The sequence below is a fragment of the Cydia strobilella genome, chromosome Z (genome assembly GCF_947568885.1).
Source record: "Cydia strobilella chromosome Z, ilCydStro3.1, whole genome shotgun sequence".
NCBI classification, from domain to species: Eukaryota; Metazoa; Arthropoda; class Insecta; order Lepidoptera; family Tortricidae; genus Cydia; species Cydia strobilella.
In genome coordinates this window covers 25,511,540-25,537,028 of record NC_086068.1, presented here as the reverse complement: position 1 = coordinate 25,537,028, position 25,489 = coordinate 25,511,540, and the positions used below count along the sequence as shown (strand labels likewise).

General features: G+C 38.2%; 1 protein-coding gene across 1 annotated transcript in view; it reads left to right on the top strand.

Annotated features, from left to right (window-relative positions):
* The first annotated feature begins 13,545 nt into the window (after nucleotides 1-13,545).
* LOC134754357 (DNA-binding protein D-ETS-3) overlaps nucleotides 13,546-25,489 on the top strand; it is a 130,348-nt gene continuing 118,404 nt past the window's right edge. Inside the window, exons 1-2 of the mRNA XM_063690651.1 lie at nucleotides 13,546-13,699; nucleotides 16,083-16,462. Coding sequence (XP_063546721.1) covers nucleotides 13,695-13,699; nucleotides 16,083-16,462 — 385 coding nt within the window. The 5' untranslated portion in view covers nucleotides 13,546-13,694. The remainder of the gene's footprint in view (nucleotides 13,700-16,082; nucleotides 16,463-25,489) is intronic.

Here is a 25,489-nt window from a genome sequence, read left to right as displayed (position 1 = left end):
AACTATCCTATGTACTGTCCCGGGACTCAAACCATCTTTATACCAAATTTCAACGAAATCGGTTCGGCGGTTTAAGCGTAAAGAGGAGTTTTATAAAAAATCTTTTTTTAAAATTTTGTTTTTACTTAGGAATGGTGTCAATGTTAATACCATAAATAAATTCAGCACCCCCGATTTTTGAAAAGGAGCCGGTTGTGAAAAAGGAGCAATAAGGGCAATATATTAGGGGCTTGGGAGGCACTGAAAGAAATTATCAAGAAAATTTACATTTTAACGCTACCGTCCTCTTACTTACTTACTTACTTACTTACTTATGTCTCTTCTGTATCTTCGAGATAATAATGTTAGAAATTTTTAAAATTTTCCAACAAACACTGACTATCTTAGAGATTTCCAGTCCCAGTTTTTAGCATTATAAATGTAATAAAAATAAGATCATATTTAGCGTACAATCTATTAGTGTAGATTAGGCTGTCTGTAGTTAAATTTGTAATATCTTTTTTTTTATAGTAACATTTTTTTTAGGGTTCCGTAGTTAACTTGGAACCCTATGTTTCGCTATGTCCGTCTGTCCGTCCGTCCTCGGCTGTGCTCCGTGATCATTTGTGGTAGAAAGCTGCAATTTGGCATGGATACAACATAAATCATGCATGGCGAGAGAACGGTAAAATAAAAGTACTAAAAAATGTTTTTAGGGTACCTCCCATACAAAATTTATTTTTTTTAATTTTTTTTTTCGCTTTAACCCTATGGTATGGGACATCGTTGGATAGGCCTTTCAAAATGAATACGGGTCTTTAGCAACCACTTTTTGATAAAGTGAATATTTTCGGAAATAATCAATCCGAAAGAAAAAGTACCATGAATAATGAACCATGAATCCAAAAAAAATACGAAAAAATCCTAAAACAAAAGCTCAATAAATTTTTCAATGAAAACTAAAGCGAACATAATCGGTCCAAACGTTTCTGCGTTATTACAAAAAGTCTTTTCTTAGTAAAAATACGTACAAAGCGCTGCGAAAGTACTCCCTTTTGCTTGTAACGTACATGATAACATGATACTTATATTACGAATAGCCCCCGTTTAGCCTATTCCGACGGAATGGTAACTAAGGAACCCTACACTGAGCATGGCCCGACATGCTCTTCGCTATTTTTTTTTATATTTTGAACTGAAAATCTATCTCAAAAATATCTTTGACAACATCAACAAGGCTCTGAAAAACGCCTGTCATTTTGAAAACGTAACCATAATTTAGGACCCATTTATTTTGAGCCGAAAATGTTCGTTCACAGTATTAGTGCATGGTCTCTAGAACAGTGTCGTAAATGTCATAATGTATAATGATTGGACGCTTGTTATTTATTATTACTCCTGATCCTTATAGAGGGTCCCATCAGGCTTCAAGAAACCAGATGTTGCCTGGCTGAAAAGTGGTGCCTGTTCTCCCACCAGCTTTTTAATTTTCTCTTTACATTTCTAAAAAATTCGCCGTCGAATAAATCACACCCTTTTCACAAATCGGACTATAAACTCAATTATCGATACTTTTCCCTAATACCCAATTTTGTTGAAGAATTGTAAAGGGGAAATTTAAGGAGCTGGTCTGGTGGACCGGCACCATTTTTCAGGCTGGCAACAACAGGTTTCTTGACGTTTGGTAGCCCTTGCACAAGAATCAGAAGTCAAATTGCGCTTTAATAATTAAACACCTGACACTATTCTAGAGATCCTACACTAACAATTATTCGTCGCTTGGATAATTGCTTGTTAATCCTCAATCATTACTATTAGCAGACAACTAATAGCAGAGCAGCAATGCCGACTATACCGTAAGCACCAAAATTACATTATACATCAGCAAGTTCACTCTGCACATGTACAACAAGTGCTCGAATGCAATAATTAATTCCAAGTTGATTTATGCGAATATTATTCAACCAGTTAGTATGTACATGCTAGCCTGGCACCAGCGCTGCTGAATTTATGCCTGTATGGTAATACGCGGTGATGTTGCCGCGAATACATTTGCCTTCCTAACTAGCAGCGGCATCATATAAATCACGTTATCTTTTTTACAATGTTGACCGTTGTTTGCCAATTATTTTTAGTTATATACATACACCGGCACCGGACTTTTACAAGTTTCCATTCCTGAGATTAAGCTAAGCTAATTTTTCAAAATCACTGGTATTGTAATGATTACTTTTTAAGAAAATCAATTATTATTATTTATTTATTATTACAAAAACATTATACAGCATTACAGTATAACTTTTTTGTAATTATTGTTTAATAAACATTAAAACACCTAAAAGTTTTTTTTCATTTCCATGTTTTTGTGTCCAATTTATTGTGAATTCATTTTCTATCTAGATTTTGTTATAAAATTCAACCTATTATGTCACCATCCCTATTGCCGTATGACGTTAAAAAGGCGGTTTTATCTTTATCACTAAGGTGCTATTTTTCTCACAATCATCAAGTGATGTTTTAAACTTAGTTGACAAGTCTCAATTTATGTTTTATCCTTTTCTTACAAATAGGTACATGAGTCAAAATTACGTATCTTTATATGATTTATTAAACGATTATTAGCTAATTGAGGCTTGTAGCGCGTTTATAAATAACGCTATAAGGCTTTTGAGAAAGTGTAAAGGCATTATATTATTCATAAGATACCGCTACGAATTTTTGCACGATCAGGGGGCCTAGCTAAGATGACAATTGTTTACAGAATACGAAACGAACGAAACGCTATGTTCCATGCCTACATTATTTACGCTTATTTTAGCGTTTTCTGCAAACGATTGTTATATCTTCGCTGGGCCCTCAGAAATAAAAATTGTAATTTGTTGGTTTTGGTTGAGCAAAATCTGGCTGCAATACCTTGTCTCATTTATAGGTACATTTTTATAAAGGGAAGCTTCTATGAAAAAGGTTTAAAGACTTTGAAGTACCTATTTTTGTGATTTTACCGGGGAACCGGGAACGTATGGAATGTGTAAAATTTCTAACAGTGAGAGCGAGAGGAATGAATGTATGTGGTCATAATGTCAGGTAGGTACCTATACTATACCTACGCACACCTACTATACCAGTCGCAATCAGATATATGGGTCGATCAACTATTTATTGTTATTCTTATTCTGTCCCATCAGCCAGGTGACAACATGTTAGCACTGTTTGTTAGGAAAACTATTATACCAGGTTCTACTAACATGCTTAGCAGATGGCCCATTATGGAAGTTTATTATGTATAACAAAAAAAAAACATGTTTCGTTAATTTAAATACCATAAAACCTGAGATTTAAGAGTGACCAAGGAGAACGTAACCATGGCAATGAGGTACAAGAAAAACTTGATTCTCCCATATAGGAGCGGCTAAGGCGCTCACAAATATCTGAAAGCGCCTCTATTGTCACAGCGTTAGAGTGCGTGTTCAGATATTGTGAACACCTTGGCCGCTTCGATATATCTGATGGCGACTGTAAAACATAAGGTCAACCGGGGCAATTGCAACACGGGGACAAATGCAACTACTCGTACTTATTCTAAAAAAAAACGGAACTGAGTCTGGAGCTCTCATTTATGATTATGAGTGGCGAAACTGTGCCATGAATACAAGTGGCTCTAGCTCTCAACTCCTTGTATTTTTAGAGTAGATGTATTTGCCCAGGTTGACCTTTATAAAACTGACAACAGGAATGTGCTCAAGCTGCTCAACGTACCTAATAATAGTAAGTCGGTATTTTGTTTAGAAGTCATATCATCTGGGATATGGGTATATTTATTGGTATTAATGCATTCAGTTTGATGTCCTGATAACTAATATATGAGATGACAAGCGCGAAAATGGTGGAGGTAGTTACTGTGACTTCATAAAGTCGGCAGTAAAAAACTTTTTACTTTTTTCTTTTAAACATACCATGAGGTACCAAATGAAGGGCTTTATGAGTAGATTTCAAATATGTAACATTATATAACATTTTGATATCTCATGCACTGAAATTGAGTCGTTGTTTTAAAAAGTGCGCAGAAAGTGATACGTTAAATGGAAAAATTGTGTCTATTTCTCCGCCTATTGTTCCAGGCGGGGGTAGGTAATTGTTCTAATTCTACTAATCCCGCATTGAATTTTTTTTTAAATATAAAATGATCTAAGTATTTTTTTAATAAATGTTCTTGTTTTCTTTTGTTAAATTGTATTTATTCGATTTCATGAGGCGGGAACCAAAATGAATACCTACACCAAAAATATTTTTTTTAAATTTAAAATCACGCATTTAGGACCAAATAAAGGTATTAAAACGATTTCTAGTTTGCTGGAAATTAATTCCTCAAAACGTTTTTTTTTTATCTAATTTGATTGGCCTATTAGTTTGTTACTTTGTTTCTAATGAGGTTGCGAAACACAATTAGTTTAATCATAAATATGGCGATGTTGTAGTGGACATTTCTATTTCCGTTCCAGTTTTTCACGAGCAGTACTAGGTATTGATTCATCTCATTAACTTTGACATTTGAAGTTATCTGACCTAGTTGCTGGTAGAATGCAGCTGGTATTGACGCTCTCCGAGGTACAAAACAAACAAAGAATGTGTTGCATCTGTCGTGTACAACAACGGGAGTGTGATTGCGTGCGGTGCGGCTGTGAACGACTGCAACCTCGAAGAGTGTGCCAAGTTAAACCAGCATTACTGGCCGTAATGGAGCCATAACCAAATAATAACATGCTTAATAAATATCAACTCCTTGAAAATTCTTCCGTATTCATTTGCTTTTGAATAGGTTATTTTTTTGGAAAAAATGTTTTTTTATTTTTATTCTTTGTTAATATTATCCAATCTACCGCTTATTATTAACTATTACGCAAAATGTAGGTAAACGTAAACAATACAATTAAGGTACAGGGGGCCAATTTCGACTGCGGGAAATTTCAACTAATCGAAATGTCTTCCATGTTTTACATTATTAACTAGTGTCATATATGTCCAGATAGCGGAAAAGATTGTTCAAATTTTCAAAAAAATCATGAAATTGAACAAACACTACTGATACCTAAATTTAAAAGTGGAAAAATTACTGCCTTGCGTGAGACTTGAACTCACGGCCTCTGGATCGATACTCCAGCGCCTTAGCCAGCTGATCCACCAATACCTAATCCCTAGTCAGCAAATCTTCGCAATATATGGGTCTAGGGGACCCTAGCAACATCTACCGTAAGAGCGTTACACTTCTTAAACGGCCACCGGAGTTCCAAGTCATATTGGAAATTCACCAGTTACGATGTGCTACCCATCCAAAAAAAAAAATTCAACAAGCAGAAACGTCTGCGAACGATGCTATGTAAGCCTAAGTAATTAATATTTTTAAATTACATTTTTGTGACATACCTACAGTCAACAGTCTAATATTTTTATTCTTATTATGGATTCAAATAAAAAATATAATTAAAAAGATATGTGTGAACCTGTAGACACTAAGACACATTATCGATTGATTCTAATAGACACAAGTCCCATCACTACTTTCTATGAAGACCAGTTGAAATTACCCCGCTTAAATCTATTGTCTTTTTTTTGTAAAAATAAATAACGTAGCTACATAAATAAACGGGTGCAATATACGCCATGATTAACCACAGGAGGTCAGGTTTAGCTGTGCAAGTTCACTGTAACGAAACGTTATTATCAATTGTAATTGTCCCTCGGCGGGCTAATAACTATTTTTGCCTTTTTATATAAAATGCTCATTTTATAGTGTATATTTTTATTTGTGACCATGATGGGCAATTGCAGGTGATCCCGATCGTGGAGGACTGAATGGCCTAACGTGGCCCATGATCGGCGATGATAAAGCGTAATCGCTATTCTGTCGGTTTTCGAGCAAACATCAAAGGAAGTGGCGGCCATGATTGTGGGCGTACCCACACGATGGAATCGTCGCCCATTCTGTAATGGACTATCATGGCATCATTGCCGATGGTGTAGAGGAGCCATAACTCACGTGTGTTTAACTTGACTTGGAAATTTTAAGCGAGTTGTGTAGGGTATATTTCTGCGGAAAAAGAATTGGTAAAAAATGGATGCAAGTATTAAAAAAATAGAACCCTTTTACATATACATATTTCCGGGTTTTAGTTATAAAACATGATTCTTATTTCTATTGAGGTTTCAATTAAAAAGGCCTAAAGACACAAAAGTTTTGACTGTGGGTAATGTAATCCGGTAATCTACTAAATGTCAACAATTCCCACCACCAAAAACGGCTTAGGGTTATCACTTTCGTATAATTTACCTAACTGCGCAAGTAAAAGAAGGTAATGTTTGTGTACCAAAGTATGTTTATAAATATATACTGTATTTAATTTCTCTGGTTAAACTTTGTTTAGATGTAAAATACAGCGAAAGTTATATTTTTGTGCCATTAAACTATTGTAACAGGATTTCTCAAAATAGACAACCCTAACCATTTTGCAAATGCTGTATGCGGCTTGCATGGAAAACGGCTAGGTAAAATTGCCCACCTGTTTTGTACAGAAGGTAACGTATATTTTATCCTAAAATTTTAAAAGAGGCTAGGATTACCCTTTAGGTGACTTTTATTTCAACGTCTCACGAGCTGTATTTCCATACGAAATCGACGTGGGCAATGTTGGCGAAGCCTGATTTCCCGCCCTTAGAATTGGCAAAAAAGAGGTAATGATGATTTTTGCAAATATGATGTATGATCACAATGAATGCGGTAAGCCAGAATAAATGTTCATAGATTTTTTTTTAGAAAATTGTGTTTTTCGAGAAAAGCTGCGGGCATTGTTGGCTAGTTTGACGGTACCCAAATATGTATATGTTATTTAACTTGTATTATGTACACACTAGCCAAGGATTAGCGTAAAAAAAACAAATATAAGGTGTCTCAGCTTTATTTTGTATAAGTATTTGTGTTTAGTTTGTAGGTACTTGTAGCTTTGGTTTGTAGTAACACCTTTGTTTACAAAATTTAAGTAGTGTAGGTGTTTCCCGGTTTTGGCAAGATTCGTTCCCGGATCATTGTATTTGGCTATTTTTATACATACATTCGTTTTTAGGGTTCCGTACCCAAAGGGTAAAAACGGGACCCTATTACTAAAACTCCGCTGTCCGTCTGTCCGTCCGTCTGTCACCAGGCTGTATCTCATGAACCGTATTAGCTAGACAGTTAAAATTTTCACAGATGATGTATTTCTGTTGCCGCTATAACAACAAATACTAAAAACAGAATAATATAAATATTTAAATGGGGCTCCCATACAACAAACGTGATTTTTTTGCTGTTTTTTTCCGTAATGGTACGGAACCCTTCGTGCGCGAGTCCGACTCGCACTTGGCCGGTTTTTTAAATCGTTTTGTACGAGAGCAGATTGAGAGCATAATAAATGTGTAAGAGGCAGAAAGTAAAATCCCTACCCGGGACCGATTTCGCGCACGATTTGCCTCGTGATAAGTTACATCTGTTAACATTTATCCCGCAGTAATGTTACCCTCCCAAACTCAAGGTTTTGTTTTTAGTAACTTTGTCGTAGTAATGTATACTTCAGCAGGGTGACACTGCCATATTGTTGTCTATACATTGTAGCGTAGACATGATCATCTCCGAGGAACACGGATGCGACTTTTTACCGCATATAATAAGGTAATCTAGAGACTTCCTGCGACAAAGTGGCGCGAGCCATTATGCGCGCTGATGCTCGTGAGCGATCAACTACTTCACTTCATTTCACGCTTACCCACATTTTAGCACGATAGTACAGAAATGAATAAGCCATCATATGTTTTAAGGAATTCAATTCGGAATCACCACAAATCACACAATTACGACAAATTGAAAATTATACCTTTCTCTAACATTATCTTGTCTAAATAAGGCCCAACTGCACCATCCCACTAACCCGGGGTTAAACCGTTATCCCAGTGTCAAATTGTACTGGTAACCATGGTAACTCCAGGTTTACCCGGTTAACCCGGGTTAGTGGAATGGTGCAAGTGGGCCTGAATATGTAAAAAAATGTTGCGTTATACTTATAACTATAACTAGTATCAGATACTGACAGTGACAGACAACGGACAACCTAAAGCGTTGTAGATAACTAGTATCAGATACTGACAGACAACGGACAACCTAAAGCGTTGTAGATAGGACCTTGCAATTTGAAATATGTAAGTAAATATGTACGTTATTTTTAAATGTTTCAATATAACGAAGACGCAGAAGAAGGCACAGGCGCCTCCGCCTCTGCCGTAGTTACCTAAATACGAGTATCTATTACCACAGAATAACTAATAGTACTACCGTACAGAAAATTCACTCCTTCACAAAAGCCAGATTTAGGTATAAAATTATACCTACACTCGCCGCCTGCAAGCAAAATTTAAACTTATAACTGCGCACGAACCGTGAATCTTCTTTGCGCGCCGCAGTTTTATGACCGAGCTGCGAGTGTCGGCACAGGGTTGTCACTTGCCAAGTTTTTGTACCTATACCTACTGATTTATTATTTTTAAGATAAATATAGTTGGTCAAACCAAATTGTCAGTAAATAAGAACAAAAAAACTATACTGATCCTTTTCTTTTAGGTGCTAGTACTAGTGTAAGACAAGGATAGTATGATTCTCCCTGTCTATGTTTGAAATGAGACAGTCCTGTGACAAACTATATGTAGGAATTACAAACGTTGATTTTGTAAACATAAAATTTTTAGACGGAGATAGTATGTCTGATTCTCACGGAAGTAGGTATAGGTATGCCACAAAAGTACTTATTCCTTTCAATATAGTCCGGAATTAAAAAAAAAAATGTTTTTTCTGCTTTCTTGTTCTTCCGTTTATACAGACATCCGTAAATAGAACATTATCTTTTATACAGATTAGATCGCGATTTAGGTTTCGAAGCCATTGCGTATTTTCAATTTTGCGCGAGCGCCACGTGACACGACTATCGTGCGAGCCGAGCGGCAGCCCACTGCCATACACCTGCCCGGGCGGTGCGCCGGCCAAATATACCTAAACTGCGCAGTGACACCCCCCTGCTATTACCTAATTCTACTTCTGCTCGCAACTTCGTCTGCGTGGAATGATGATAATGATGTTGATGATTGATATAAAACTATCCGTAAATTATCTCTATACCAAATTTTATCTAAATTAGGTAGTTTAGCCGTTTAAGTGTGAAGAGGCAGACAGAGTTACATTCGCATTTATAATATTACTAACTGTGCCCGCGGCTTCGCCTGGGTGGAATTCGGTCTGTGTCAGTAAGCGGCTAATTCACCCCTAATTTATCTCCCTCTCCCCTGGAGGCGGAACTTGAAGTAAAGTTGACAGATGGATACGCTAGAGGACTGTAGTCCAGATAATATATTTTTCCCCTCACTAGCTCGGAAAGTTGTCTTTTATCCTTCAATACAAGCGGGGAAAAACGCGTTTTATCCACTAGTGGGGAAAGTAATTTGACCTTGGATGGAGCGTGTTTAAGTAGCTTGACAGATAACAAAACGTAAATCGTTTATGATAATGATTCGTTCGATATTAATTATCATTAAATAAATGGTTTGAGAATCTAATTAAAAATACCAAATTTAGCTTTATTTAATGATTTTAAGTCATAAACCTTAAAATTCCATAAGAAACGTTTGTTTTTTTATAATGATGATAAATATAATTCTGAACGCACAAGTTGAGTCGATGCAATTTCAAAACGCATCGTTGACATTACATACGTCAGAAATGTCAACATTGTCAACATTTTTTTTACTAAAAAACTTTTCTCACCGACTCGCGTAAAAATACACAACTTCCAGAGTTGTCTGTTATAATATCGTAAAGAAATGAGTGATTCCAGTGATGAAAATGATCTAACGACTGTGGATGTTGCATTTTCCTCGCTATAGTGAGGTGAAAAGTTTTGTGTTATACACGGGCGCAAATGTATTTTACTTCTCGTGTGTTGAAACACTCGCTACGCTCAGGATTCTATTTTAGAACCACTCGCTTCGCTCGTGGTTCACCTATAGAATCCTTTCGCTTGCTTGTGTTTCAATTCTACACTCGCGGGTAAAATACAACTTTGCACCCTTGTATAACAAATAACTATTACAATTAGGTACCACTAAATAAAACTACACTCCAAAATCAATTTTTTTGCCCTTATTCAAATTTTTGACGTGATTTAAACGACAAACAGTAGTAGGTGTATATCGAACGATACAGTACCATTTTGTTTTTTTACGTCCTTGACTGTACCTATCCAAATGATAATATGTCCATGGCAAATATCATCCAAAGCGAAGCGACCTGCCTGGCTAGAGCGCCACTGAGTCTCACCGTGGTCTTTCTCAGACTCCTAAGACCGTGCCCCTTGTAGCCTCAATGCGTTGCGAAACTTTCGCGAAAGATTCTATTTTTATCCGGGAAGGCATGGTAACGGGTACACTACATAATTCCGATAATTTTTATTTCGAATTTTAGAATGTCGAATTTTATAACTCCGATTTTTAAATGCTCGATCCATCAAAATTCCGACTGTCGTAATTACGAATGATGAAAATCACGAAGATTTATATTTCCAAAAAATATTGAAAATTCCGAACTACATAATTCCGATTATAACAATTCCGATGGTGGCAAACAGCGAATTTAACAATTACTATTTTTGAAATCACGAATTCCGAATTGCCATTATTCCGAAATTTTAAATTCCGAACCACATAATTCCGATTATAACAATTCCGACAGTGACAAACGCCGTATTTAACATTTACGATTTTCAAAATCACGAATTCTGAATTGCCCTTATTCCGAATTGACGTGATTCCTATTTTAAATATCCCAAGTTTTAAATTTCCGAATAACGATATTCCGAATATATTGTTAAAGTCCGTTTTCTTGAGGGTCGCAGTTCTAACCTAACCTAATCCACTTTTCTGGCAACAGTTCGTTTTCTTGAGGGTCGCAGTTCTAACCTAACCTAATCCACTTTTCTGGCAGCAGTTCGTTTTCTTGGGGGCCGCAGTTCTAACCTAATCTAACCAACTTCTGGCAACAGTTCGTTTTCTTGGGGGTCGCAGTTGTAACCTAACCTAACCCACACCTAGCAACAGTTCGGGTTCGCTGGTTCGCAGTTCTGCCTAATTTATTTATGCCGAATTTTTATGCAAAAAATATTTTATGCCGAATTTGACATGATGCGGCACGACAGGCACGCGTAATAATTACTAAAACGTGAGTCTTTATTTGAATACCACGATTTTAATTTTTCCGACCTTCCAAAAGACCGAATTTCTGAATACCGAATTATTAAATTTCCGATCGGACAATGACTTTTTGGAATTTAGGGATTCGGAAAAAAATATTTTCGGAAAAGTGTAAAATCGGAACTTTAAGCTTTCGGTCAAGTGACAATCAGATTTTGAGTTTTCGGAAATAGCACATTCGTGATTTTATTCAATCGTGTTTTTAAAAATCGTAATTTTGATATTTCGGACTTTAAAAAAATCGGGATTATGAAAATCGTGGTTATAAAAATCGGAAAAACGCATTTCGGAATATTTGGGCGTTCCCCATGGGGACGCGTATAAGTCCCAAATCGTTTGACATTTACTCCGCAAACGACATAGAAAAATGTTTTTTTTTTAAAGTACCCACCTTTGTGGCCATTATTAAGAGGAAAGGGCACGGCCGCTTCTCCATACAAACGCAGTCTCCATTTCCATTTTCCTCTATGATTATAAAAAAAATTTTTTTTTCATATTTTTTGTGTTTCCGGAATGGTGTCATTTTGATATCATAAATGAATTCGCCATACCCGATTTATACAAAAACGATACCTAACTTGGCCTAGTAGCTTAAATGATATAAGTAGTTATCAAGATAAAGTTTTTAACCCCTTTTTCACCACGTTGGGGGATGAATTTTTAAAAACGCTGAAAGTAATTTTCTTGCTTTTTAATATAATACCTTTTTGCAAATTTTCAAGTTCCTAGCTTAAAATCGAAAAATAATTTGATCTCCATACAAACTTTCAACCTCTTCTTCACCTTCTTAGTGCATGATTTTTTAAAAACGCTGAAATTTGTTTTCTTGTATTTCAATAATATATATTTTTACGAAGTTTCAAATTGCTACCTTAAAATAAATCTTGAACCCCATACAAACTTTCACCCCCTTTTTAACCCCCTTAGGGGTGAAATTTACCAAATTTTTGTAGCCTATAACCTGGCTGTGGATTATTTCGACAGATTAGTAAAGTTTGCATCAAAATCCTTTCAGCCGTTTTCATTTGATGCGCGGTCAAATAAACAGACAAACAGATAGACAAACAGACAAACAGACAAAAATTCTAAAAACTGTTGGAACGTGTTCTGTTATCGATTCTAAGTATTCCCAGCCAATTTTTCTTCGAATATCTTCCATGTACAGACTTTCGACCCTCTTCCGCTTTATTATATTTCTTCTTCTTCATTCCTTTCCGGTAGGCCTGTAGGGCTCGAATCTTGTTCTTCCATTGACTTCGACCTTGGGCAGCTTGGGTAAACTCCTCCCACCCCATCCCCAATACACCCAGCTCTTGTATAATATTATACAAGCTGAATAAAACGAATGCCGAATTACATAACACACACGAGAGAAAAAAACTATGGATACTCGCGTTGGACTCGCGTACAACGGGTTCCGTACCATTACGCAAAAAACGGCAAAAAAATCACGTTTTTTGTATGGGAGCTTAAATATTTATTTTATTCTGTTTTTAGTATATTTGTTGTCATCATCATCATTGGCCATATCATCTCTTGTAGATGCTTGTTGCGGCGCTTGTGGGTTTATGGGGTCCTGCATCGCCGTTGATGGCTGTAACATAGCGGCAACAGAAATACATCATCTGTGAAAATTTCAACTGTCTAGCTATCGCGGTTCATGAAATACAGCCTGGTGACAGACGGACAGACAGACGGACGGACAGCGGAGTCTTAGTAATAGGGTCCCGTTTTTACCCTTTGGGTACGGAACCCTAAAAAGAGGTCTGACAGTATAAAAACGTGTTGTTACATGCGTGACCTCCCTACGGTGCAACACCTACATATACCCTATACATATGTATATCGGGTTCGGAAGTTTTATGATATTTTAATGGAAGTAAAATATGTGCTCATTTTAAAAGTCAATTCCCGTACGTGGTCAAATCAAGCATATAAATTGGTTATACGACACATTTCCCTTATGCCGGATGCAATCAATTTGAACGCTCTGGCGCACGGCGCAAGCGCTGGTTACAGTCGACGAAACAACTCTGTCAAATAATCATCTCTACATCCATTTGTAACACAAGTATAGAAAAAATGATAATACTATCCCTATCCGTCCGAAAATAACGTCACGCGATAAACGATAGGTACCAGTAAAAACGAGTGCCAAAGAAAAGTGAAAAGCAGAATCACCTACGTAGTGCATGTTACAATTAGACAAAAGCTCATTCGACAAAACTTTAAACATCCAAATTATATAAAAAGTGTTATTTAAGTATTAGTGATTAGTTTAATGAAAATAGTTCCCTGTAGTGGTGGGTATCACTAGCATGTGATACCACCTGTCATCATTCACCACGGAAAATAATAAGAACGAGACAAAGCGCCCAAAACGCAAAAGGATATCCGACATGAGGTGAGCCTATTTAACATTCAGAATAAGCAGTTTCGTACCAAAAAAATGTTTTGTATTTATTGTATGCGATAATTAAAAGTTTGGAACCCTCGGTGCGCGAGTTAAATGAACTCGCACTTGGCCGTTTTGTTATTATCGGATGGATGGATGGATGGAAGGCCGAGGACGGCCTGTCGCGTCGGACGGAAAATAGTTTCCGCCTATTATTGTTCCCGGTACGAGTATGGCTCGGAAGGTCAACTCGATACTTAAATCATCATGTCAGCCGATCCACGTCCACTGTTGGACATGTTGGACATAGGCCATCATCCAAGGCTCGCCACTCCGACCGATCCTGTGCCGCTCGCATCCACCGAATTCCCGCGACCTTCACCAGGTCGTCGCTCCTCGATACTTAGATACTTGTAGGTAATAAAAAGAAAAAAAAATGTATTAAGCAAATTGCTTATTAAATACATATATTCGCTTATTATTATATTGCTTAAAGCAATGAAATAAGCGAATAGGTTTTGGTATTTATATATTTAAACCACAGAACTTAAGCATAAAAATTACAGGTCTGTGATTTAAACATTATTGCACAATCGAAAAAATAAAGTGATAGTGGAAAAAATGTGTTTTTTTCCTACAAGCGGGCAGTTTGTTAGTTGGTTCTACGTTACGAATATAAATGTGCCATTCTCAATCAACAGGGTACTTAAATTATTGTCGGTTGTCAATAAGACGCTATTTCCTTATAGCTTTAATTTGAAATCAACCTTATCGACAAGCTACAATGTGGTACCTTTTGGTTGAAAACGTCACAAATAAGGATCATGGACATAAATATAAAACTAAAACTAACTAAAATTAAAATAATACCTATCAAAATATTGTGCCCTTGGTAGGGTGCCCATCACGCTGGCAGCGTTCCCGCGCTGGATTCCGATTGCTAGGATCTATCTTGTCCAAATATTACACCTAAACATTATCGTGAAGCCTTTTTAACCGAATGTCGGAGGATTACACAAACGTGGTGACAGAATTAAGTTAAAAAAAATGTTCATAGTTCATAGTTCAAAAACAAGATTCATATAGGTCCACCCGCCAACCTGACGTCACTGCCCGGAACTGGTAGCTCGAGTCTTGAGGTTGTACGTCCCGGATATAACTCGAGTCTGCTTGAGGCGGCGAACGCGTCCACTATTGGCTGTGCCGGCAGCGCGCACAGTATCGCACAGAAACTCGCCACTCCTCCGCGCGTTATCGCTGCTCAATGCACTCCTGACATCAGCACCAGAGTGCGACTTGTTTTCGTGGTGATGGGCGAATGTGTGCCAGGAGTGTCTGACTGAGGTTTTGTGAGATGAAGGATGATAGGCTTTCCAGCACTGTATTTTGCTTTATATAAGAGTATATTTTGAAACTGTAACTATTAGTTTAATTATTCGGTGTATTGGCGTATGCTGTGATGCCGTGTAAATATATTTGAATAAAATAAAATAAAATAATGCAAGATTTCATAGGTCCATCCGCAATCCTGAAGCCTGACGTTTTAGGGAGAGGTATACTGGTATTTATTAAAGGTGCTCTGAGGCCATAGAAGTTACAATTATGTTTATAAATTAGAGTTTTGAATGATTCACGGTTAGTTTCACTAGACTTATATTGACCGGGGTATAGACCGTGATTACCTTTTGTATTATTTATGAAACAAAAGGTAATCACGGTCTATATCCCGGTCAATATAAGTCTATGTTTATAAATATTTCGTTGAAATTCGCTGAGGTCCACCCGCCATCCTGACGCTCACCTCAAAAACTTACTTATTAGTAAGTATGAGTTAAATAAGGATATGCGACTTTTCTGTGGAAATCAACGGACTTTAAAGCCTAATTTTCGTACTTCATCCTTATCGGCATGATAAATTAGTCTTCTACTTATTTAGATTTGTATGATGAGTCTTGGAAAAATATAAATCGTTATCTTTTGTAATGTCCACACATGCCGATTTTCAATTTAGATTTTTTTACCCGGGTATCATAATAAAGGTCATTGATAGTGATTACACGCAGAAATGGAGACTATTAGTAAATGAAAATATTGTGAAATAATAAAGAATATGGAAATGAGATAGCTTTTGGTAGTGTTAATTCATAACTTTATTAGGTCTATTGCGAATTCGCGATAATTTTGTTACCTTTATGTATGTACCTATGTGATTTACGGTTTTATAAAAATAATATCATTAGAGGTCCTCCACAACCACTATAAACAGCGACTGCAAACTAATATCAGTTTATAAGTAGTTTTTCATAAAAGACTTAAAAATAGACACCTCGATTTTGTAAATTCGTACGGTTTTAGCTTTACCACGTCTATTCACACCAATTATTTTCCACAGGGTGGACTTCCGCGGACTGAAGTGCGCCACAGCCACGGCACTCAGAGCAGGAATCAAAGCTGCAATGTACGAAAGCAGTTGTTCTTACGCCGGGGCCTTGGAACTGAAACGTAGTGCACTTAAAGAGGAGCCCTGGCCGACCACAGAATGGCCTCCATACCGGCTTCACCAATCAACCTTCGAGCAGCTAAAACAGAGCGTAGAAAAGGCCAAAGCGGCTCTGCAAGACCGCTCCGGACTACTGGGCACGGCGACGGCCTTCGGTGACTTCTACGGCGGACAGCTGGGCCAGGACGCCACCAGCACCGCCCTCGGCTTCGGCAGGACCACGAGAACAGAGGACTCTATGCTAAGCGCTATAGATAAAAGCAAAACTCTAGGTAAACATCCGTCTAACTAATTACATGCATAGTGTTAAAATGCGTTGATACCTACTGTCAAGTAATCAACTTCAAGTAAATAGGTATTCGTCGAAGTTACAATGGACTCCCTTGGTAAACAACTTAGTATGCTATGGGTAAGTACCTAATGAAATTACAACTATTTGTAGTTACGAGTATTACAATACACGAAACACTAGTTGAATAAGTTTGTTATGTCAGTAATGTAGATATTGCTTCAAAGTTATACTTATATAAGTAATCGTACAATTTTAGAAAGATAAAATGGAAAACCTTGCCCCTAAGTGCCATCTTAAATTTTATACCGCCAATCTTCTAGCTCGGATATCTTCATCTTTAAAGTCCTTCGTTGCCTTTACAGATACAATTTCATACAGCAAACGGCATTCACGGAGCATAATATCGATTGCCTCACGTGCGAATATGTCGAAGTTTTTACTGAAAATACGATCTTAGCAGTGCGGGCACAGGGTCTACTTTAGGCTATCGTCAGAAGAAAGTTGAAACCCTTTCAGATTAAGCGTTCTGATGCTGCGTAGGTATAGAGACTGAAGGCAAGGTGGGGAGCAAGCATCTTCTACATAGATAACAATCGCTCTCAAGGGAGCGAAACGGGGCGTGCGGGATACTTTACCCCGCCGTTGCCGGGGCGACGCGCCCGCCCACTAACCGCCCTAGAGATCATCGCATCGGCACACAGCCTTAATAAATACTACTTGTGACGCAAAAATAAAATTTTATTATCTCCGCCGAGTTCATTATTTCAAAACTTAGCCGAGGGTAAGCGAGCCGGTTCCCGGGCTTTAACGAGGCACGAGTTGGAAGAGACAATTTTCAATTGTAGATTGGAACGAATTAATTTAATGGCAGTGCAACTTAACTGAGCAACGTTCTTTGAATTAATCTTTAAGCCAGGTACTATAATAATTTTTAATTTTTCAAAAGTAAACTAAATGGCTCATTTGATGGGTGTTTCTTTTCATCCCCCAATAGCAATCAAAAATGCATCTTCCAAATACAGACAGAATAGTTTTTTAACGCGCGCCAGTCGTAACCTAAATGAGTTGTCTAAAGAATTTGATGTAGATATATTCAACTGTAGAATTCCTAGCGTGAGACGTAATCTAGTGCAGAGATATTTTGAGTCTTTGGAGTGAGCGTGTTGTCGCCTTCTTGAATGCCTATACTAGTTACTTTATTACTCTCATTTTTTCTTGCCTTTTGTCTTCATTGCTAAGTTAATTTGTATTTTAGTTACTCCCTTATTAGTTATCATTTGTATACGCTCTGTTTACATATGTGGCTGCGATAGTGCGCAAACTTAGTATAGTACCTATTAGTTTGTATCATGTCACTACCTGTGAGTTCCTATAATTGGCTTCCTGTATCAACTATAATTTTTATGTTAATGTCACAGCTGTTGGATCTCCAAATAAATAAAATAAAATAAAATAAAAATTACTTTTGCTATAGGTATTATATATATTATATACTAGCTGTGCCCGCGGTTCCGCCCGCGTGGAATTCGGTCTGTGTCAGTAAGCGGCTAATTCACCCCTAATTTATCTCCCTCTCCCCTGGAGGCGGAACTTGAAGTAAAGTTAACAGATGGATACGCTAGAGGACTGTAGTCCAGATAAAATATTTTACAATTAGGTAAGTACTACTAAATAAAACTACCTACACTCCAAAATCATTTTTTTTTGCCCTTATTCAAATTTTTGACGTGATTTAAACGGCATAGAGTAGTAGGTGTATATCGAACGACTGTACCTATCCAAATCATGTCCATGGCAAACATCATCCAAATCGCTCCTCCAGTCAAATCAGTCTAAGCATGACGCGCAGCGTCTGCCCCTACGGCTTCTTGATGGTCATGGCGAAGCAGACGCTCACGGGGATCTGTAGGCGCTTGAAGCGGAACGGGAAGTTGCTCGGGATGAGGGGGATGCGCGGGATGAAAACAGCTCAACTCCGGCGCCACACTCCGTCAGGCCTACATATATTGCGTACGATGTCTTTGGGATCACAATCGAGACTCGCGCTGGCTTGCCGTTTCAGCCTAAACTGGCCTAAAGTAAAGCGACCTGCCTGGCTAGAGCGCCACTGTCTCTCACCGTGGTCTTTCTCAGACTCCTGAGCATGAAAGGCATGGTAAAGCGTATAAGTCCCAAATCGTTTGACATTTACTGAAAAATGTTTTTTTTTTTAAGTACGAACCTTCGTGACTTATTAAGAGGAAAGGGCACGGCCGCTTCTCCATACAAACGCAGTCTCCATTTTCCTCTATCATGATAAAAATATTTTTAGGTACATAATTGGATGTATATTTACCATAGCTAAACGCTACGTTTTCTACGTTTGACTTTTTTCGATTTTTGATAATTGTAAAAACTAGGAGCGAAAAACAGATTTCATACAATTTTTTTAATACTTCTAACTTTTATAATAAGTAATTAAAAATTCCAAAAACACCAACATACACGAGACTTGTGTCAAAATATTTTGAACAATGTTAATATGAAGAGAGGAAAATGAGGACTACAGTTGTAAGAAAAGGTGATTTCGCGCGGGTCCTCCACTTTCGTCTTAAGTGCTTAAAGGAGACGATACGTATGAATATGGATGCGATATAATTACGATTAAACGCGTGTTGATATGCGTGTTGATTTTACCACGACGTAACTATGAATACTTGATTACTTAATGTTTACTCTGTTCCCCAAAAGATGGCACTGTGCAATGTGTAGCAATTAATTTATTGTTCAATAAAAAAAATTAATTAATTTGTTGATATCCGTACCCCCTCTCCTAAACTTAGTTAATTTGGCAAAATCCTTCCTCGGTATTAATTTCAGCGCCATCTGTTAGTTTGGCACTCGGGCACTTGATAGTCGTAGCACATTTTTGAAGAAAAAGTTTGCACCTCCTTCCTAAGTAGCGCTATAAGATTCAGGTGCAACCTAACTCAATTAGTCGAGTGTGCTCAAGCGATAAAAATGTCAAATACGGCGTTCTCTGAATAAAAGATTTCCTTTGGCAGAATTAATCTTGGTGTACCTAAGATGTATTTAATCAAAAGACGTATACGTAGATTTCATGTAAATCAGTTCAGGCGGTTATTCCCCCTCCCCCTAATACAATCCCCCCTACAATATTACACCTTCCTTTTCAGTTTTAAGGTAATTTTTTGGGATAAAAACTACCCTATGTTTTTCTACGGGACTCAAACTATCTCTATACCAAATTATATCTAAATCGGTTCAGCGGTTATTGAATCCATACAAATTTCCACCTCCCTTTTTCACACCCTTAAGGGATGATGTTTGAGGTTAAAACTATCCTATGCTCTTCCCTGGGACTTAAACTATCTCTATACCAAATTTTAATATTAGTACCATATTAATACCAGCGGTTTAAGCGTGAAGAGTAATTAAAAAAAGTATATATTTTTCATATTTTTTTGTGTTTTCACTCCGGAATGGTGTCATTTTGATATCATAAATGATTTCGGCATACCCGATTTATACAAAAACGATACCTAAGATAAAGTTTTTAACCCCTTTTTCACCACCTTGGGGGATGTATTTTTAAAAACGCTGAAAGTAATATTCTTGCTTTTTAATGTAACCTTGTTGCAAAGTTTCAAGTTCCTAGCTTAAAATAAAATTTGCACCCGAAGTCAAACTTTCATCCCCTTTTCAACCCCCTGAGGGGTCAAATTTCCAAAAACGTCGAAATTACTTTTTTTGTAATCGTCTATTATACCTTTCTAAGGAGTTTCAAAGCATTTGTAATGGATTCAAATTTTCAACCCCCTTTTAACCCCGTTAGGGGACGAGTTCTTGAAAACGCTGAAATCACTTTTCCTGTATTATAAAAATATGCCCATATACAAAGTTTCAAGTAACGCTCTCGAAAAAAAAATTGATCTCCATACAAACTTTAAACCTCTTTTTCACCTCCTTAGGGGATGAATTTTCAAAAACGCTGAAATTAGTTTTCTCGTATTCCAATAATATATCTTTTTAAGAAGTTTCAAATTGCTAGCTTAAAATAAATCTTGAACCCCATACAAACTTTCATCCCCTTTTTAACCCTCTTAGGGGTGAAATTTTTCAAATTTTTATAGCCTATAACCTGGCCGTGGATTTTTTCGACAGATTAGTAAAGGTTGCATCAAAATCCGTTCAGCCGTTTTCATTTGATGCGCGGTCAAATAAACAGACAAACAGATAAACAAACATACAAAAATTCTAAAAACTGTTGGAACGTGTTCTGTTATCGATTCTAAGTATCCCCAGCCAATTTTTTTTCGAATATCTTCCATGTACAGACTTTCGACCCTCTTCCGCTTTATTATATGTATAGATTACTAGTTTGGTCTTTTGGATTACGTAAGTAGGTATCAAACACTAGAAAAAATCTCATTCATCTTTATAGTCTATGATGGTTCATTATTTTTTGTATGTGGGTATTTTTGCACATTGTAGTTTTTTCTCAGTGACCCGTTGACCACGAACGCTGTAAAGGGCTCCAAACGTCGGGATATAATTCAATATACGCGATATAATCCGTTTTCATAGTTTTATTTCATGAGTAACTATCGCGGTAACCGAAGGCAATATTTTTTTTAAATTATACTTAATAGCGAAAGGATAATAATATATTTTTTAATGGAAGTTTTTAGGCATCATATGGTTTCTGAGGCTTCAGGCGTTCGACAGAACATCTGCGCCGGCCGTCTCGCCCGAGCGACCGCTTCAAAATAATGTTTTATTTCATTTTATTTGCTTTTCACTTACTTTATTGAAAGGTGCAAACATCGTTCTGCGGACATAGACTGCGCGCTGATGACGCGAGCTGAGCAACTGCTGCTTAAACAAGCGCAGCATGAGTCATTCGGTGACGACATAGCCACCATAATGGCAATGTTTTGGACCGCAACAGTAAACTCCGTCAATTATCGCCGTTTTTAGATGAAAATGGACTTTTCCGATGCAGTGGCCGTATAGATGCTGCAGCAGATGTTGCGCTGGAAACAAAGAGGCCTATTATACTGAACGGCAAGCATGCGGTGTCTAGACTGCTGGTCAGAAGTTATCACGAGAAGGCCGCTCATGGAAACCACGAGGGAGTCGTGAATGACCTGAAACAAAGGTACTGGTTATTTAAACTACGCCCGACAGTGAAATCTGTAGTAGCCGGTTGCATGTTTTGTCGCATTAAGAAGGCAAAACCTGAGGTACCTAGAATGGGTAACTTACCGGAGGCACGCCTTCCGCATCACCAGCGTCCCTTCACGTACTGTGGCCTTGACCTGTTCGGGCCGATGGAGGTGACAGTCGGGAGACGCCACGAACTGAGATATGGCGTACTGTTCACTTGTCTCACGCTGCGGGCGATACACCTGGAACTTGTTCATTTACTTACCTCGGACTCGCTGATCATGGCTCTTCGGCGTAATATGGCGGCGAGACGTGGGTGGCCTAAGTAACTTTTCTCTGACAATGGGACAAACTTACGCGGCGCTGACACGGAGTTAAAAAGATCACTGCAGGAACTGGATGTAGAAGACCTAAAAAACAAAGGTGTTAATTGTGGAGTACAATGGACTTTTATTGAGAATGTTAGTTATTTTTCGAGATCTGTTCTTTTGTCCGCTAACTCTTTTTAGTGCACCCTCGGCGATACTTTCAAACAAAGGGCTGTTGCTTTTGAATATGCCTTGCATTTTTATCGACATTGTGCTTGTTAAAAATAATTATATGTTCCGTTATTTATTTTTAACAAGATAGAACCTAGATATACATGTGCAATTGTGTATTTGTTATTTAAGTTCAATTTGTCTTTGGACCTTAGGTATTTAGAGTGTGATTCATTAAAAGTCCAGGGAGCCTAGCCAAGTGACACTCGTTAAAAACTAGAAAACGTCAATCGAAACTTAACAATGATATAACGAAACTATTACCTATTAAGGATTTCTCCCTGGCTACAGAACTCCAAAAAACCTTGTCTAGCCTTCTTAGTGGGTACCTAATTCTACTTCTTAGTACCTAGTACTAATAATAAAATAATTTTACGTAACAACCTTTGAACGCTTGTTATGATGGCAAGAATTCATATTAATGACACTACGGGTGAATTCTCTGAGAATAATTTATTTTTATAATGCCTAGAGTCATTTCTGCACAAAGGGAACATAAGAACAAGCATTAAATTGAGAGCGGTTTACATAATATTCAAATAACAGCAAAAATCCACGTGCTGAGTTCAATGGTAGCCCTAATCTCGCGGGCATTAAGAGCGCCGTAATAAAATGTAGTTATAAGTCTAAGAGCTCTAAAGAGTTGTTAACGCAGGAATGATTGCGGAACGCCCCAGCAGGGAGGTTATTTCCATCGCTTGCCGAAGGCTCGTCTCAGTCGAACCAGGATAAGTTTGATCTCCGGATACGTAACAGCTATATGTAAAAGGCAATCACACTTACACTAGTCCTTAGGGGAGGGTACGCCGTAAGTAACAGGAGTACTAGAGCCGACCGCTCACGCGCCTATCGCCCACCGTATCTACATACACAGTATACGCACCAATTGTCATCAATTATGATGCTGTACTTTAGATACTATCACGATAAAATATATATCAATAAATCATTTTATAACGTGCCTGATACGAGCTTATTGATTTTTTAATGTTTATTGCAAGCGAAAGGGCTGGGGTCGGTTTGTTGTTTCACAATCTATATTCATTAGTGTAGACGGCCCGCCCGGTAGAATATAACACAATTTTAAAGGGAAATGGTGAATTTTGACTAGTCGTATGATACCTACATGTCAGTTTGAAACATTCATTTTATTGCGGACCTTACGTACATAATTATAAACAAATACTACACACGTTTTATATTACTTATTATTGACTTCATGACTTTCATGATGAGACTTTCATCACCTAACCGGAAAAGTGGCCATTTAGGTGATGAAACAAAAAATAAGCAAAAAATATTGTGAATTTTCACATAGTAGGACTACAACATTAATACATATACTGAATTATACAGAAATGAATTGTATTTTTAGAAAACATAATTCCCCTAATGAGAGCGCCAACGTACGGTCGGTGCCAAAGTTTATAGTCTATGATTGTTCATTATTTTTAGTATGTGGGTATTTTTGCACTTTGTAATTTTTCCTCAGTCACCCGTTGACCACGAACGCTGTAAAGGGTTCGAAACGTCGGGATGTATTATATCTAACCTAACCTAACCTTTTTTTTTTTTGTTAGGAGGGAAAAATGCATTACGCATACCACCCGGGTGCGGGGGGTGACCCAAGTGGTTATGTGGGCCTCCCGTCTAGGCTAATGAGGCCCACGGTGTATCCACTAAAAAAACCCCTATATGCCGCCTCGCCGCCCTATTGGTGGGGTTACAGGAACGCTTGCGCTTGTCATCCGCGACCCCACCGGCGGCAGCCGCCCGCGAGCGCGGCTCCTTCGCGACTGCCCGAAGGCCCTTCACGCTAGGCGCGCCAGATGGTAAGACGTGCCTTCCTCCTCGGCTTCCATTCTGTATTGTAGCGGACCCCCCCGAGCCCGCCACAAGGAAGCCACGGGCGCCAGGAATTTACCCGGCGCCCGGCGACAGATCAGGTCTATGGTTCTGCCGCAAAACCACAACTCGGCTGCAGAGGACAGGGAGAACGGCACATCGTAACACCGACACTCCTCTTCCTCTGCAGCCCCACCAACGCCGCTACAGCGGAACGGCCCCGCCAAGTTCGCAGGGGATAGGGAGAGTGGCGCATCGAAATACCATCACTCCTCTTCCCCTGCGATCCCACCTCGGCCGCCGAGGATAGGGAGAACGGCTTACCGCAATACCGACACTCCTCTTCCTCGACGGTCCACCTTCGGCGCATCACAAGCGGGCTTAACCAGCCCACTTGGAGCGTCCTCCTCGGGCCAGCCCGCGCCTCAAACAGGCCGGCCCTGGTTGCCTCTTCGCTTCACCGTGGGTGACCAAGCCACGGTTACTAAGCCCCTCCACCACGACAAGGTGAGCAACCCGCGGGGGGAACCTAACCTAACCTAATTACTCGCCCCAATTTCACCACGGTGACAGGTGCGACAATTGTCGAAATCACAATTACTGACGTCACATGCCTCCATAGGCTACGGTAACTGCTTACCATCGAACGGGCTGTGTGGTGGCAAACAGGAATACAGCCAGCCCGATGGTAAGCGGTAACCGTAGCCCATGGATGCCTGTGACGTCAGCAACATTGATGTTTTACAATTGTCGCACCTGTCACCGTGGTGAAATTGGAGCCTGGTCGTGTCATTGCTCAATAGTAGATTGTGTCACAAGGGACCAAAATGACATATTTACGGCGAGGGCGTACAATTGAATCCTAAACGAAGCGAAGGATTCTATAATAGAATCCTGAGCGTAGTGAGGGATTCAAGTGTTAACGCCCAAGGTGAAAATAATTTTGCTATCATGTGACACATACTGCTTTTCACATCACCTATGAGGAAATTACATACATATATTAGGTTTCAAAACATTATTATTTTAAGCAAAGGTCGATACGGACAAAGTGCCAAAAATATGTATACACGACCTTAGTATAGGTACTTACATACTTCTAGCACTTTGTCCGTATCGATATTTTCAGACGTGACTGTACTGACAAATTATTTATTCTTCTTCTTAGGTTAGATTTTATAATATGGATATAAAAGTAAAATACAAAAATACTTACAAAACAATACAAAATTTTATTAATAATTCTGTATTTTCTAAGTATGTAAATTGTAATGTATGTTGTGATTTGTGATTATTTGGATGAATGTTTAATTTTAATTTTGTACAACTGGACTTTTTTGACTTTCATAGGTGCATGTTAATGCCTAAATTGAAATAAAGAAAATTGAATTGAATTGAATTGAAAAAATACATATAAACACATTATAAAAACCTAACCTAGGGTGCCGCCAGCA